General features: G+C 37.2%; 1 protein-coding gene across 2 annotated transcripts in view; it reads left to right on the top strand.

The window, feature by feature from the left end:
• scara5 (scavenger receptor class A, member 5 (putative)) overlaps positions 1–18515 on the top strand; it is a 38927-nt gene that overhangs the window by 11070 nt on the left and 9342 nt on the right. For both annotated transcript variants that reach the window (XM_067416712.1, XM_067416713.1), the window contains 4 exons: positions 9643–9828; positions 10841–11329; positions 12734–12814; positions 16743–16850. In XM_067416712.1, coding sequence (XP_067272813.1) covers positions 9643–9828; positions 10841–11329; positions 12734–12814; positions 16743–16850 — 864 coding nt within the window. The remainder of the gene's footprint in view (positions 1–9642; positions 9829–10840; positions 11330–12733; positions 12815–16742; positions 16851–18515) is intronic.

Genomic DNA, 18515 nt, shown 5'->3' with positions numbered 1-18515 from the left:
TAGCAGATCTGGCATCTGTCAAATCATCTCCAATGTATTAAAGGTGCAGTGTGTAAGTTTAAGCGGCATCTAGTGGTGAGGTTGTGAATTGCAACAGTGCACCGCTCACCCCTACGGTGGCCCACACAGGACAAAGATGTTGTCTGATACTGCGGAGAGTAGCTAGCGCTCAGTTTGTCCCTTTAGGGCTACCGTAGAAGCATGGCGGAACAAAATGGTAACTTCACTGTAAGTGGACCCGCGGTGTGTGTGTGTGTGTAGCTGCAGTGACACGATGACTTTACTAATCAACGATTGGCTCTTTCATTTAGAAGGCAGAGCTTATTCACCATATTGGGCATTGCACTTTCCCTCATTCATTAGTAATCGGAGTGCACCGTTTCCTACATATAAAGTCTTTGGTGTGTTTTTACCTCAATGTTAACTGATCTAGCTCCAAACCACATTTCTGGAATAGCAAATAAGTAATGTTTGGTTTAATTAACTCAGAGACATCTGGGTTTGCTAAATTATTACACAATTTTGCATCTTTAAGCTAGCTGTGTTTTAATTACCTTCACCACATTTGAGCTATAAAGTGCTTAAATTATAGACTCTATGCTTTAGATTCAGTCAGACTTACTGAAAAGACTGTCACTGTGAATTAAACTATGGGTGAGTAGTTCACTCTCGTGTTTTATGTTGCTTTGTTTAATGGGTATATTGTGTAACATTGTGTGTTGATGAATGTGTCTACAGTGCTTTTTTATTGTAGTCCATCATGCAGTCCACAGCAAATGTTGGCTCAGCACACAGAAACTGTTCTTGGACGCAATGTTCACATGTAGCATGACTGTTGTGAAACTTGTTAATTAAAAAAATGTGCTACTTGCATGTTGTTTATGAAAGCTTTATGAAAAAGCTTTTGAATTAATAAGTTTCTCATGGATATGTAGTTAAAACACTGGCTCTTTACAAGTTGGATTGTGGCCTGCAATAAGCTCTCATTGGGTTCCAGACAGGGGGGGAAATTTTCAGTGTTTGCTCACTTTGACTTTTGTTAAACAAGACTTGGTTTGAAGTACTTGACACATTTGTAAATATTCACATGCACATTCACAACCAAATGTATGAAACACCAGAGAAAACTTGAAAATGCAATATTATACAATTCCTTCGATATCCATGTCTATGTATAAACACATTTGTTCCTCTAAACACTCTTTGGTTTGTGTGTGTCAGGTGATGTGTCAAACAAGGAGAAATAAGATGAAGATCTAGATCAGTAAATTCATTAATGAAAGCAAACATTAGGTAATACAGGAAAATATAGGAGCACGGTGAACCAAACCATACATTGACAAGAGCGGACAACAGACAACAGAAAGTAATCTCGTCCAAACAATTAAATTAAAGAAGAAAAAAAAAGGTCTGTCTACATGAAAGACATGCTATGAACGCTGTCAAGAGCATGCCAAACCAACAGGTGGCGATATAAACCTAACCATAAAGCCATGTTGGCCAATCGGAAGCCTCATAAAAAGGTTATTACGAGTTCTGGTAGGCTTGTGGGAGTGTTTTATCATAAGCAACAAAAAATACTAAAAGCATATTACGAAATAATATTAAACATGGCACAAATTCTAGATGTTTTATAACTTTCTTAATTACAGATATTGAAATTCTTGTTTGAAGACAAACTTTTTGTATATTTACATTTATGGATATATAAAACTTTCCAATAAATAAAAGGAGGTTTATACAAAAACTTGCTTTAATTTGATTCTTGTCGTTAATATAAAACCCAAAAAGAATAAATGTCTATAAGATAAGGAAAATTCACAAAACACTCGTTTTGGATTTTGTCATAAGCAGTGACCAGTGATTCTGAAGCTACGTCCGCCATCGCAGTTTCGCTTCATGGAAACAAAGGATCGACTGGGTAAACCTGTACATTCCTTTCTGCTGCTTCTGTTTCACTTTTGCGGGAACCAATCACAGAGTGGCTTATGCACCTGGCGCGCTATTGGTGGGTTTAACATGATGACCGATTGAGAAGCAATGGGACGTTGTCCCCCTTAATGTCTATGGTGGTTACGGCCCTGGCACAGAGTAATTTGAACTATGCCCATTGATCACGCCTCGTGTGCAGTAGAAAATACAGAACTCCTCAGAACAATGTTCAATCATAAACTGAGCTTGGTCTGGTGATAGCCAGACAAAAAAAGGAGATAGTGCGCTAATCTGATGTCAAACTAAGGGGATAACAGTCACAAGCCAACATCTTCGGTTTCACCATCTACACAACAACACTCAAACCACAGTTTCTTAAAATCTTCACTCTTGCTGGAGTTTTCCAAAAAGTTTGTTGTTGCAGCAGGATTGATTCTGATTGGCTGTCTTTATTTATTCATCAGCTGGAAAAAATTGTTTTGAAATCGATTCCAATGATATCGTTCTCTGTGCCGTTATAGCTGTTGTGTGAACTCTGCTATTCTTTAATATTGTTATCGTCCTTGGTGTGAACGGGCCTTTGGAGTGTATGGATAGATGCTCTGATCAGACATCTGCCTTTTTCCAAGTGCAAAAAAGGGGTTCTAATTTTTGCTGCCAATGGTGGTCAGAAATTTTAGCTTGCAGTCCTAATGTGTAACTTTCATGAATATCTTCTAATGAAGAATAACAGTTGATGGCATGAGAGAGAAAGACAGTGATAGAGAGGCATTTAGTGTCTTTATAATATGCAACCTAAAAATCTACTTATTTATCGTTCCTTTACCAATATGATCTTACTATAAAAATTTGGGGGGAAAATGGTGACCTAAAAATGGTAACTCCTTCCGTGATTCTGCTTGTTAACAGCAGGTGTTCATCACTATTGGTCAATCATCACTCGATTAATCACTTAATTGTCTCATTAACTTTATTCCTACTTCAGAGTTAACACTCTTGAGCGTGGACTCAAATAAACACTGGAGTATGTCGTGCACAGCAAAAACCCCAGACACTCCTGACTTCTTGTTTTTTGTTTTTCATTCAAAGCAATGCCAACATTAGGTCAGTGGCCTGCTTTGGTACCATTTTAACACCACGTCACTTGGCTGTAGGCAAATGCCAATATGGACCAGTCTCATGATGACAAGCCATTCATTCTCAAAAATAGTGTAAATATATTTTGAAGTTTAATTCTTAAAGACATTTTTTATTATGTTTTGGTTTTCCACTTATGTAATCTGAATCATTAAGCAAGGCGTGCAGAAACTCTTGAACACTAGCCTGCAGGATTATTCAGTATTATGTTTGAAGTGCAGGGCAGACACAGGCACACATACATCAGCTGAATGAGTCATTCACTGCACAAGCCATTACATCATTCATCTGTTTGCTTGAAATTTAATATGAGCAAAATGGGAGGGAGGAACATCTACAAGAGAAGGGAGAGAGTCTGGGTTGAGAAAAACAGAGAAAGTGTTTGAGGACAGATGACTCACACGCAGTTTAAATTACTGAACATGCACAGAGCTGAAGTCCAGGCATCTTGTGTAGAGACTAAACTATGTCTGTAAACATAAGCAAGGACACTACATGTGTTACTTTAATGAGGCAGATATTTCCTCCTCAAAATAGTAAGGGTCACACTGCAGTGCTCAGTATTCTCATGGTCAAAACTAATATCCAAATATGACGTCTAAAATTAGTATTTTCACTATTGTTGATGCTAATGGGGGATTAAATCTGATAATTTGTAATTACATTGATAATTTGTGTTTACTTGTGATCTGTACACACTGTAAAAAACATTTAGGTTGTACAAAAAAAAAATCTTAATACCAATTTCCACTAGCTTTTTTTGTTGACTCAACTTTTGTAAATCAGTTATACGAACTGAAAATAGGTTGTCTGTGACATATATTTTTTTGTTGTTGTGTCAACTAGACATTATTTGTTTTCTGGAGATATGCAACTATTCAGTAACAAATCTTTTGTAGTTGAGCCAATTCAATAAATGTTGTCCATTGGAAAGAGGTTTAGATCTTGATTTTTAAATTTAAAATCATTTATTCATCACCATTTTGGTGATGAGTGTTTCCTTTGGTTGGGCAGCCTCATTGTGTGAGTTTGTGGCCTTTGTGACGGTGTTTAGCAAAAAAAAAGCATAAGCAAAGGGGGGAGTGTTTTACCACACACAGACATCTAGAATCAGCATGTGAATCTCAACAATGGTGACATGCTTCATGCCGCAATGCATGCTGGGAGCCAGCGTAGTAGTAAAATGAGGGCTCCCATCATGCATTGCAGCATGAAACATGTCACCATTGTTGAGATTCATATGCTGATTCTAGATGTCTGTCTGTGTCTAAATAAATTCCCACAATGTGTTTAAAAATCAAAATTCAGAATGACTGATCTGCTGCAAAAAACTTTTGTTGGTAAATATAATACACCATTTATGAAAAAATCACTTTGATCATAAATAAAGTAGTTAACTGCTCCCCTTTATAATGCTGTTCTCTAGATCACCTGATCATCGGTTACAGCATTATTTGCAACACATTATGTGTTTTGTTTAACACTGTTACAAACTCATACAATTCGCTAAGATGCAGACTGCCCAACTAAAGGAAACACTCATCACCAAAATGGAAACCAAACATTTCCAATAAAAAAGTCTACATCTGAACCGGTTCATTCTTAATGAGAGCTTCTGTTTCCAAAAGACACAAAATGCTGAACTGGCTCAACTACAAAAGATTTGTTACAGATTAGTTGCATCTCTCCAGAAAACAAATAATGTCACGTTGACTCAACTAAACATTTTTGTGTGTGTCACAGACAACTTATTTTCAGTTCGTATAACTGTTATTTACCAAAGTTGAGTCAACAAAAAAAAGTCAGGGGAAATTAGTACTAAGATTTTTTTTTTTGTATGAGATTTTTACAGAATGGATTTTTGCTGAACCAACAAAACAAAATCAGTCTTCTCAACTTTTTTCAATTTTTGTTTTTTACAATGTGTGATATTTTTTGCTGAACCAACACAACAAAATCAGTCATTTCAACTTTTTTCAAGTTGTGTTTTTTACAGTGCACCATTTCATATATTGTGTATATACTGTGTTTCTTTAATCAGGTTTGTCTGCTTTAAGTGTTGAGGAGTAACTATTTGGGCTGTCAAATAAAAATTTGAATTTAGAATATTTGTTGAATTTAAAATAAAGCTCAACAAATCCAGTTCTAGGTGTGTCAGGCTGGCACATGGGATGATGTGAGCTTTTTTAATGTTTTTGTCTAGCTAGATGCGGCGCTGCTGCGTTATTCATTCAAAACACTGCAGAAATAGAGAAGCTCAATGCAGAGATTATTTTGGTTATGACAAAACTGCAACCAAGCTGATCACACAGAACTCATTTTCTGCTCTGCTTTTCCAGTATGTAAGTGAATTAATGCTAAAACACACTTTTGCGAGACAAGTGTGATTAGTGACCACTATACACTACCTCAAGGGAACAAAAGTGTACCTTTTGAAAAAGTTCCACCCCAGTGACAGCTTTTGTACCCTTTTTTTCTGAGAGTGTATGATGATATCACCATTAAGTACAGACTTAATTGATACAGATGTCTTGACTTTGTCTAACACAGTAAAAGTGTTTTCTGAACACACTGTGGTTCAGGTCAGGGAACTGGGATGGTAATTTTGCGCTCAGTGACACGTTTTTGTGTTGATTTTGATGTTTGGTTTGGATCACAGCAAAATCCAGCCAAAAGTTGTGTAGTGTGAGCCTGCCTTTAGGTAAAGGAGAAGGATGGTGTCAGTATATTAAAAAATTACAGCAATCACCGAAGACTATTTAAATGTTAAAGATTTGGCTGCCAATTCATCTGCCAAATCTTCTCGTGCCAAACAGCCCAACTAGTGATTGGCTAACACATTATAGCTTGCACTAGAGTTTGAGTCGAATCCTCGGAGCTATCTGTTCTTGAAAATAGTGTCACTGTAAAAAAAAATTCAAAAATAAGTTACCTGGTTGCCTTAATTTTGAGCTCATTAAAGGAAGTGTATGTGTATGCAGTACCAAAACTGGTACTGCATTTACTTCCCCCCTCCCCCTGACTCGAGGTTGTCAGATAGTCTGCAGGATCCAGCAGGAACATTTATATCTGCAGCTGTGGTAACTAGAGCAGATCTGGCAACCCAGATGCCGAAACACTACTGACTTTGTGATTGGTCGATGGTTCTTCAAGCCAAAGCACAACATGTCAACATCAACAACTTTTAAATGACAATATCCTGGCCGGACTACTGTTGTCAGTGACATAAGTATTTTAAATTAACATGACATCTTAATGTCTAGTAGTGGCACATCAGGGCCATTTTATGATCATTTGAAATACATTTCTTACATATAGTTCCTTTTAAAATTAAAAATTTGAATTCATACGATGAACTTTTTTGAGAATCGACAACCTTTTTCAAATATTATTAAAAGATTTTGTAAGCATATTGGGTAATTTTGTGTGTTTTATTTGTGATGACGCAGTGAAACATGCCAAATTGCGCTATTTTCCTGATTTATCACTTGTGGTTCAAATACAATAATATTTTAAGTTTCTATTTATTAAACCAATTTCCTTCACTCTATCAATTCAAATGTTTAATTTCAATAAACTCAAAATTTTAAGGCAACCAATTTACTTACTTTTTTAAGTTAAACCATTATATATATATATATATATATATATATATATATATATATATATATATATATATATATATATATATATATATATATATATATATATATATATATATATATATATATTAGTTTGGTTTAACCTACACTGTAAAAAAATGCTGTAAAAAAACGGCCACATTTTGACAGTAAAATGCTGTTTTCCATTAAAACAGTAATATACTGTAGAAAACAATGCATTCTGGGTAATATTTGTCATTTTCGAGAAAATAGCCAACAGTAATATACTGTGAATTAACACGCTTAAAGTCGACACTCAGAGGCTGTGTTCAAAATCACTCCCTATCCCCTTATTCACTATTCCCTACACTAGTTCACTGATATAGACCACTCGACAGAGAGAGAGGAAAGAAGAGAGTGAATTCAGACACTGATGAACACCTGCTGTTATCACTGAAGGAAAGAGAAACATGATTTCATCAACTGAAGATAAAAGAAGACATTAAATCTCTGAAGATCTCATCAGAGGATTAAACAACTCCACAAACAGCATTACCAGCTTCACACATTACTAACCAGACTGACTTTATTTCTGTCAGACGACTACAGAAGCTCTTATTGAGAATTATCAGATGATGTTTGATTGGTTCTTCTGACGTTACCATTATGGTGATCAGTGTTTGCTTTAGTTGGGCTCTTGAACATCGACACAATAACATCAGTTTTTCTCTCGCTGCTGTAACGGTGTGTTTTCAATACATTTGTTATAGCAAGCAAAGCTGAGACAAAAACATGAGTTGGTTATGTTGATTATTTAATAATGGTTTAATTCACTAATAATTTACTAGTCTTATCTATAAACATATAGCTGATGCTTAATTTTTTGTAAAACTTGGACCCTATAATTTTATAACATCAGTATTGCAACAACCAGATAATTTGAAGAGCATGGAAACAGCTTGTGGTCAAAACATCTGAATCAATCTGACTCACACAGACATCAAGAATCGGATTATGAATCTCAGCCGTGGTGACACTCAAAACTCCCAGCATGCATTGCGGCACAAATAAATTATGCTGCTGAATAGCCTGGTAACTTTCTTTAATTCTTACTATTTGCCTTTATTTTTGCTGCTGTTGTTGTGTTGACTTTAAGTAGTGTTTTGTGATGTTCAGAGTTGATCTGTTCATTTTTTATTGATTGTCACCATTGTTGAGATTCATACGCTGATTCTTCAAGTCTATGCGAGTCTAAATGACAGCAGAGAGCAAACAATTTGTTAAAATCATGACTTTATAAATCATTCATAACTAATTCCTAATCAGTGGTTGATAATTACAGAAGGGTCCCAGTTTAATAACGTAAAATAAGAGTTGATATGTGTTTTTAAAAGAATGGGTTTGTTTAGGGAAAAACACTGGACAAGATTAACAAACTAAACATCCTATTACAATTATAGCAAAACATAGTCAATCATTTCTGACCTTTTTTTTATTTTGGCTTTTTTCGCTACAATAAATGTGTTTAAGAAACACACGGTTATAGCAGACAAAGTAAGATTATCATTACAAAGTCAAGGGCCAAGAGCCCAACTGAAGCAAACACTGATCACGATAAGGGTGACCAAATATTTTCAGTTAAACATCAACACCTAAAGATCTGTTGATTCCCAATAAGAGCTTCTGTAGTCGTCTGACAGAAATAAAGTCAGTCTGGTTAGTAATGTGTGAAGCTGGTAATGCTGTTTGTGGAGTTGTTCAATCCTCTGCTGAGATCTTCAGAGATTTAATGTCTTCTTTTATCTTCAGTTGATTTCATCTAAAGCTGTGGCTGAAGTCAGTTGTAGTTCTTGTGTTTCTCTGTCCTTCAGTGATTCTTGTTAACAGGTGTTCTCAGTTATCACTTAATTAATCTCTTAATTATCTCATGAACTTCCTCAATGCTTCAAATACTCTAACACTCTGTAGTGTGTACACTCTTCAGTGTTAATTTAAAACTGAAGATTTTGCTATGGGGTTAAAAGGGTTAAAGGGGTTAGATGAAAAAACCCACAGTGGGAACCGTAAATTAACAGTAAGAAACTGTAAATTAATTTACGGAAAAGTACTGTAAAAAAACGGCACTTTACTGGAACCAGAGCTGCCAGTAGATTACCGTTAAATCAAGGAAAAACAGTAATATACTGTAAAACGTAACAGTCAGATTTACCAGATGAATCAAGATATTTTCACTGAAATATTAGTGAAAGTTAATAGAAAAAAGTTGTGCAAAGTCAGTAACTGATAAGGAGAGTAAATATTAAAATGACCTGTGTTTATGTGTTGTTGCACAAGATGATATAGAAGAGATCTTTCAGTTGAATTCATTAGTTTTGTGGGTTACCATTGCTGTGAAGAGTAGAGCCTGTGCTTCAGTCCAGGATGAGCAGAGAAACATTGATGATATGCTGCCTGATGCTTTATTTAACGGCAGTGACTGTGTTTGCTGATGCAGTTATGAGCCGTTTGTTGAGTAATTTATCACATACGTGTGTGCTATTGCTCACAACGAACCGCAAAGATTGAAGTTAAAGTCATGTTTCTAAATCATTTTACTACTACACCTTACAAGTGTGTAATGACTCAAATGAAGTTTTACGATACAAACACCTATAAATACTAGTTTTAAAATGAGAACTGTTTGAAGCGATCAGTTTTCCAAATTAAAAATTACCTTTCATGGTATTATTACGGTAAAATACTGTAAAAAATGAGAGCTGTATATAAACAGTAGAGGGCTGTAAATTAACAGTACATTGCTGGAACCACAGCTGCCAGTAGATTACCGTTATTTTACGACACAATTTTTTACAGTGTAGCTACCGAATGCAGAACATCCAGGTGCCCAGATATTTAGAGTTTGTGTGCAGTGTGGGATTTGGGTCAATATAAAATAACTATTTTTCTCAATGTTTATTCCTTCCTTTTCCAGTATCAAAATCCCATGCATCTTCCCAGAGGGAGGAAGCACTGTTGGAGAACGTGACTCGTCTGGGAGAGCGCTCGGAGACCTTGCAGAAATCTCTTAGCCAAATCCCCTCCCAAAGCGACCTTCTGGAGAACATCTGGAAGCTAGAAAGCCTCTTCCAGAACCATAGTGAACAGCTGCAACTGCTAGGTAACCGCCCAAATGCAAAGCAGAAGAGTCTAGAAAGTTATTTTTACCCACTTGGTAATCAGCTAGTGCACAATCCTGCTGTGATTACAAAGAAAGATAAATATAAATTAGTAATCAAACAATGTGATAAAACATATTTAAGAGCCAGTATGAGATTTCTGCTTTAAAATATTTATTTTTGTCGAATGAACTTATTAGGGAATGTCGCCATTGACTGAATTCTTTGTGCTCAGAACACATCTTTTTTTATTTATAAACTTTATTTTAATAATCAGTTCATTCTGTGACAATTGAGTAGCAAACAAAGAAACATGCAGGAGCTCACTTGGAAAAGGTTTAGCAGCACAACCAAGGCAATCGTAGACAATTAACAATGAACAAAGAACTGAGAGGACTGGTGCCTTAAAAACACAATTCAGGCAAATCAACAGAAACAGGTGCGTAACATAATCAGTAATCAAGGACATTAAATAAGGGTGGCAAAAAAATGAGAAAGGAAACAGATACAGGAACTAAACCAAAACAGAAACTTGCACACTACAGTTGCCAAATTATAAAATACACATTGTCTAACTTTCCTGATTGAACTAATGATTTACTTTGTCATCCCTGAGTGATAATTGTATGCTTTGGTAGTGCTTAAAAAAAAAAAAAAAAAAAAATATATATATATATATATTGGCGATAAATTATTTATTAAAAAACGTTGCTGTTGATAATACCTCAAAATAATATGTATTTACAGTTATACATTTATGTTTCTTCTCCAAAGCAAAAAAACAACAAAAACACAGAACGACCCCTTTAAGATAAGTACATAGTAATTACAGCCAGTATAAAGTGGACATGCATTTTGTTTTATTTAATGAATTCCCCGTGCCCTTCATATTACTATACACATGGTCTATTGTTTGAGCTACATGAACACTAATTTGGATCTAACGTCAAAATAAAATAAGTTTACATGAGCAAGTGTGACTAATACATGCACTTCTGTTACTAATACGAGCAGGACGACTAGCGCAGGGCTTGGAGCGGGACATCAAGGATCTGCAGGCTTTCTCCGAGCACACAACAGACTCTGTGGCTCAACTCTGGGAGCATCTAGCCATGATCAGCCATTCCAGCCAAAAGAACAGCAGCAGTCTGGGAGAGGAGTTAGCCTTCGCTGCCGGCTCCATCCGAACACAGGATGCCATTTTAAAGACAGTGGTGGTAAACGTCGAGACTTTACAGGACCGTCTGGAGGAGGTGGGATGGACAGTACAGACATTAAACCACTCACTTAGTGGAGATGTGAGTCTGCACCAGGTGAAAATCTATGAACTACAGGAGAGGATTGGAAATGTGTCCTATGATGCCAAAAGCATGAGGATCACACAAATACACCTCGAGGAACAGATCAGGAATGAGATTGAAATCCTGAACGTCATCACAGCAGATCTGAGGCTAAAGGAATGGGAGCACTCCATGGCACTCAAAAACTTAACTGTTCTACAAGGTAGGAGCTTAGCCCTTTTTATTGTTGTCTCAATTACTGAGAAGAAAAATGCATTTGTTGTTGAAACTGTTTAGTGTTTGATTGCCTTCCTTGGAGCACTTTTGATAGATACTGACCACTGCAGACCGGGAACAGCCCACAAGAGCTGCAGTTTTGGAGATGCTCTGACCCAGTCATCTAGCCGTCACAATCTGGCCAAACTCGCTCAAATCCTTACGCTCGCCCATTTCTCCTGCTTCACACACATCAACTCTGAGGACAAAATGTTCACTTGCTGCCTAATATATCCCACCCACTAACAGGAGCCGTGATGAAGAGATCATCAGTGTTATCCCACACTGCAAAAAATGCTTTTCTTACTTAGTATTTTTGTCTTGTTTCTAGTCAAAATATCTAAAAATTCTTACATTAAGAAACATTTACTAGACAAGTACAAATTATTGTCTTGCTTTGGAAAAAAAATACTCAAAATGCAGAGAGAGTTTTTGCTCAGAACAAGCAAAATAATCTGCCATTGGGGTAAGAAAAATAATCTTGTTTTCTATTTGAATTAAGATTATTTTGTTTACCCCATTGGTTGATTTTTTTAAGATTATTTTTTCCCAAAACAAGACAATTACTTTTGCTTGTCTAGTAAATACTTTGTGTGTTAAGATTTGTTAGATGGACTAGAAACCAGACAAAAATACTAAGTAAGAAAAGCATTTTTTGCAGTGCACCCACTTACAGGAGCCATCATCAGTGTTATTCACTTCAGTGGTCATAATGTTATGCCTGATTGGTGTATATAGCCTGTGTTTTATTTGCTTTTTGTCTGTTCTCGTCATTGTGTTCGGTGTTACTCAGCTCTCCTAGTTAGCCTGAAGTGTATTTTGGGAGTATATTTTTAATTAAAGTATGTAATGCATCCAGCTCTTTTATTTTCCATTTGTTTGCAACTCCAATGCTGGCTCTCTTTCAGTTTTTTTCTGTCTCTTCAGTGACTCTGCTTTTTAACAGAGCGGTTAGTCATCACTTGTAGACGGATTCCACTTTAATTAAGTGCAGTACTACTTCAGTGTTATTCCCTGAACATATAAACACTGAACACTGTTGATTTAACGTTGAGGATTTGGCCATGACACTTCCACCGTTTGCCATTGGGTGGACAAACAAATAGTCCTGCCCCAAACTCACACGATTGGTTGAATCAGTATTCCTGTGTCATTCCTTGTGATGCTAAAACAAACAGTGATTTGAAGGCATCACAGAGTCACAGTAATTACACTTTTGGGGGATTGAACCTATGAAGAGATTACTTATAATTATAGGACCGTATTAAAAAAAGTTGACTTTTGGAGCCAATAACGAAGCATTAGTTTACACTTCTGTTTTAATTGTTAAATGTTGTTGATCTGTTTTTAGGACCACCAGGACCAAAGGGTGAGAAAGGTGATGTTGGGCCTTTGGGACCAGCTGGACTTCCTGGTTTGACGGGAATAAGAGGTGTAGTACCACAATCACAGCCAAAACGCATTATCACCAGCAACTGACTGACCAGCTGTACTATATCTATTCATCGAGCGATACATTCACACCATATGCTCACTTACAGTCTAACAGTCCAGCGTTCACATAACCTCTAAATCTTCCACATGTATGAACACAGCCCAATAACAGCTCATTTGTCTTGAGTATACACCTCAAGTCTCGCTCAAAGTATGGGGGTATTTTTGTTGCATTATTCCAAACAAATAGATTGTTATCCACAAATAAATGTAAAGAGATTCACAAAATGTAAATAAATTCACAAATAAATAGAATGAGATCCACAAATGTATGCAGGAGTTTCACCAAAATTAATTAGATTCACAAATAAATACAATGACATTTGTGAATAACAAAAAAAAAAAAAAAAAAACATACATATATTTTTATGTCACAAACACAACTCTGCCTTGTGTTCATTTGTGGATCTCTTCCTCTGCATTTGTGGATCTCTTCCTGTTCATTTGTGGATCTCTTCCTGTTCATTTGTGGATCTCTTCCTCTGCATTTGTGGATCTCTTCCTGTTCATTTGTGGATCTCTTCCTGTTCATTTGTGGATCTCTTCCTGTGCATTTGTGGATTTCTTCCACTGCATTTGTGGATCTCTTCCTGTTCATTTGTGGATCTCTTCCTCTGCATTTGTGGATGTCTTCCTGTTCATTTGTGGATCTCTTCCTCTGCATTTGTGGATCTCTTCCTCTGCATTTGTGGATCTCTTCCTGTTCATTTGTGGATTTCTTCCTCTGCATTTGTGGATCTCTTCCTGTTCATTTGTGGATCTCTTCCTCTGCATTTGTGGATGTCTTCCTGTTCATTTGTGGATCTCTTCCTCTGCATTTGTGGATCTCTTCCTGTTCATTTGTGGATCTCTTCCTGTTCATTTGTGGATCTCTTCCTGTTCATTTGTGGATCTCTTCCTGTTCATTTGTGGATCTCTTCCTGTGCATTTGTGGATCTCTTCCTGTTCATTTGTGGATCTCTTCCTCTGCATTTGTGGATCTCTTCCTGTTCATTTGTGGATCTCTTCCTGTTCATTTGTGGATCTCTTCCTCTGCATTTGTGGATCTCTTCCTGTTCATTTGTGGATCTCTTCCTGTTCATTTGTGGATCTCTTCCTGTTCATTTGTGGATCTCTTCCTGTTCATTTGTGGATCTCTTCCTGTTCATTTGTGGATCTCTTCCTGTTCATTTGTGGATCTCTTCCTGTTCATTTGTGGATCTCTTCCTGTTCATTTGTGGATCTCTTCCTCTGCATTTGTGGATCTCTTCCTCTGCATTTGTGGATCTCTTCCTGTTCATTTGTGGATCTCTTCCTGTTCATTTGTGGATCTCTTCCTCTGCATTTGTGGATCTCTTCCTCTGCATTTGTGGATCTCTTCCTGTTCATTTGTGGATCTCTTCCTGTTCATTTGTGGATCTCTTCCTGTTCATTTGTGGATCTCTTCCTCTGCATTTGTGGATCTCTTCCTGTTCATTTGTGGATCTCTTCCTGTTCATTTGTGGATCTCTTCCTCTGCATTTGTGGATCTCTTCCTCTGCATTTGTGGATCTCTTCCTGTTCATTTGTGGATCTCTTCCTGTTCATTTGTGGATCTCTTCCTCTGCATTTGTGGATCTCTTCCTCTGCATTTGTGGATCTCTTCCTCTGCATTTGTGGATCTCTTCCTCTGCATTTGTGGATCTCTTCCTGTTCATTTGTGGATCTCTTCCTGTTCATTTGTGGATCTCTTCCTGTTCATTTGTGGATCTCTTCCTCTGCATTTGTGGATCTCTTCCTGTTCATTTGTGGATCTCTTCCTGTTCATTTGTGGATCTCTTCCTCTGCATTTGTGGATCTCTTCCTCTGCATTTGTGGATCTCTTCCTGTTCATTTGTGGATCTCTTCCTGTTCATTTGTGGATCTCTTCCTCTGCATTTGTGGATCTCTTCCTCTGCATTTGTGGATCTCTTCCTGTTCATTTGTGGATCTCTTCCTGTTCATTTGTGGATCTCTTCCTGTTCATTTGTGGATCTCTTCCTCTGCATTTGTGGATCTCTTCCTGTTCATTTGTGGATCTCTTCCTGTTCATTTGTGGATCTCTTCCTCTGCATTTGTGGATCTCTTCCTCTGCATTTGTGGATCTCTTCCTGTTCATTTGTGGATCTCTTCCTGTTCATTTGTGGATCTCTTCCTCTGCATTTGTGGATCTCTTCCTCTGCATTTGTGGATCTCTTCCTCTGCATTTGTGGATCTCTTCCTCTGCATTTGTGGATCTCTTCCTGTTCATTTGTGGATCTCTTCCTGTTCATTTGTGGATCTCTTCCTGTTCATTTGTGGATCTCTTCCTCTGCATTTGTGGATCTCTTCCTGTTCATTTGTGGATCTCTTCCTGTTCATTTGTGGATCTCTTCCTCTGCATTTGTGGATCTCTTCCTCTGCATTTGTGGATCTCTTCCTCTGCATTTGTGGATCTCTTCCTGTTCATTTGTGGATCTCTTCCTCTGCATTTGTGGATCTCTTCCTGTTCATTTGTGGATCTCTTCCTGTTCATTTGTGGATCTCTTCCTGTTCATTTGTGGATCTCTTCCTCTGCATTTGTGGATCTCTTCCTGTTCATTTGTGGATCTCTTCCTGTTCATTTGTGGATCTCTTCCTCTGCATTTGTGGATCTCTTCCTCTGCATTTGTGGATCTCTTCCTGTTCATTTGTGGATCTCTTCCTCTGCATTTGTGGATCTCTTCCTGTTCATTTGTGGATCTCTTCCTGTTCATTTGTGGATCTCTTCCTGTTCATTTGTGGATCTCTTCCTGTTCATTTGTGGATCTCTTCCTGTTCATTTGTGGATCTCTTCCTCTGCATTTGTGGATCTCTTCCTGTTCATTTGTGGATCTCTTCCTCTGCATTTGTGGATCTCTTCCTGTTCATTTGTGGATCTCTTCCTCTGCATTTGTGGATCTCTTCCTGTTCATTTGTGGATCTCTTCCTCTGCATTTGTGGATCTCTTCCTGTTCATTTGTGGATCTCTTCCTGTTCATTTGTGGATCTCTTCCTGTTCATTTGTGGATCTCTTCCTGTTCATTTGTGGATCTCTTCCTGTTCATTTGTGGATCTCTTCCTGTTCATTTGTGGATCTCTTCCTGTTCATTTGTGGATCTCTTCCTCTGCATTTGTGGATCTCTTCCTGTTCATTTGTGGATCTCTTCCTCTGCATTTGTGGATCTCTTCCTGTTCATTTGTGGATCTCTTCCTCTGCATTTGTGGATCTCTTCCTGTTCATTTGTGGATCTCTTCCTCTGCATTTGTGGATCTCTTCCTGTTCATTTGTGGATCTCTTCCTCTGCATTTGTGGATCTCTTCCTGTTCATTTGTGGATCTCTTCCTGTTCATTTGTGGATCTCTTCTTGCACATTTGTAAATCACAGCACAGTGTGTGGATTTTGAAACATTTCTAGACTTAAAGAAAATCCACAAATAGGTAGACCCCACCCACCGTCTACTTAGGCCAATCAGATAAAACAAAAAAAAGCTGAATTTATAAAAATGACCCTGTTCAAAAGTGTATAAACTATTGACTCTTAATCCTGTGTGTCGTTCGCTGATGATCCGTGTATGTGTGTGTATGTGTGTGTGTGTGCGTGTGTGTGTGGTGATGGTTGTTCTTGAGTCTCTTTGTTCTGATCAGTTAAACTGACTAAAATCCTCAAAGTCTTCAGTTTTCCAGCATCTTCTGCATACTTGAGCTCTTTCCAGCAGTGAGTGTGAGATCTGAGGATGATTGAGGGACTCAAACACAACTATTAAAAAAGGGTCACACATTCACTGACGCTCCAGAAGGGAAAACGGCGCATTAAGATGCTTATGAGCAAGACTCTAAATCCTAAAGAAATGTTTTTTGTTGTCGTCAGGCTTGGCAGGAGAAAAGGGCATTCAGGGTCCTCGTGGACTAGCAGGACGAGGGGGACAGGATGGACACAATGGAGAGAAAGGAGATATTGGCCCTGAGGGACCCAAAGGTTAGACACACACACACACTTGCACGCACACGCTCACACTCACACAATTCTATCCATCAAACACACACTCCTACTCATCACACACTGCATTTTTTTGAATTTTCGAACACTGTTCAGACAGTTTTTTTTTTAAGCCATTTGGTTTCTGAGAACACAGGAAGTGAAAATAGGAAGTGGAATAGAACATTTATCTATTTTAGTGAGATTAGCTCATAAACTTCTATTTTTTTTTTTAGAAGTTTCCTGTATTTTTTTTCTCCCAGACTGCTGCTTTAATTTTTTTTTATTTTATTTCTATTAGTTTTTATATCAAGTTCATCAAATGTTCTGTCTAACCTGAGCCCAACCCCTAACAGAAACCTCTGCAAAACACTAGATTTAAATAGAACTTTTTAACCAGTGAGATTCGGCTCACTTATGGGTGTTTTACTATATTAATGAGGACATTTTGGACCTCACAAGTATAGTCAAACCTGTACACACACACACACACACACACACACACACACACACACACACACACACACACACACACACACACACACACACACACACACACTGTAAATAAGAGATATTGCTACCCTACTCAACATTAAATGTGTTTCATGCCATTTTACTTTTCTAATGTGACATATCCACAATTATACCAGAAATGGGTAATACGAAAATAAGGGCCAGATTTACTAAACAGGGCGAATTAGCGTGAGAGCGCAATCCCATATCAGCGTCAATGTGAGTGGAAATTTCAGTGTGTGATCTACAGATGATGTGCAGATTAACACAAACGCAAAACCGAATCATTTCCATAATGACCAACACGATCTACCAAGAGCATTGCAAATTAGCATCTGGTTTAAGACTTGCTTTTTATGTGCGGTAAATAATGGTGCAAACACCAGTAAACTGACGACCTCATGATTGATTTAAATACTCTCCTCCCATAAATACTGAAAGAGAAACTCCTACAGATGCAGATGCAATAAGATCAGCCGCAGAAATAACCCTGTCCACTCCTTTCAACGCTAATGTTTCACTGCGGGTCTTCAGTAAATCCTGACCGTAGTTTTTAACGCCCAAAGAGGGTTTGAGCTGGAGCTGTTAGTAAATCTGGCCCTACGCTTCTTTTTCATGACCTTCAGGTTCAGGTGTTTGACTAAAAACAATGAGCAAACATGGTAGATTTTAAATTGTAAACTCCGACTGAGATGAATGAGAATCATATAGACATCCTTTACTCTACACTGTAAAAAATTATTGTTGGTTTAACTTAAAAAAGTAAGTAACCTGGTTGCCTTAAAATTTTGAGTTTATTGAAATTAAATATTTGAGTTCATACAATGAAGGACATTTGTTTAATAAATAGAAACTCAAAATATGATTGTGTCTGAACCACATAAAAAATTTGATAAATCATGAAAATAGCACTATTTGGCATGTTTCACTGCGTCATCACAAATAAAACACACACAAATACCCAATATGCTTACAAAATCTTGTAATAATATTTTAATAAAGATTGTCAAGTCTCAAAAAATTTTCATTGTATTAACTCAAAAATTTAATTTCAATGAACGCAAAATGATAAGGCAACCAGGTAACTTTTTTTCTCAATATTTTTTTACAGTGTACATAAAGCATTAAATATGTTGTCATTAATTATGAATG

This window comes from Pseudorasbora parva, chromosome 15, assembly GCF_024679245.1.
Source record: "Pseudorasbora parva isolate DD20220531a chromosome 15, ASM2467924v1, whole genome shotgun sequence".
In the NCBI taxonomy this organism is placed as follows: Eukaryota; Metazoa; Chordata; class Actinopteri; order Cypriniformes; family Gobionidae; genus Pseudorasbora; species Pseudorasbora parva.
This window is presented reverse-complemented; position numbering and strand designations above follow the sequence as displayed.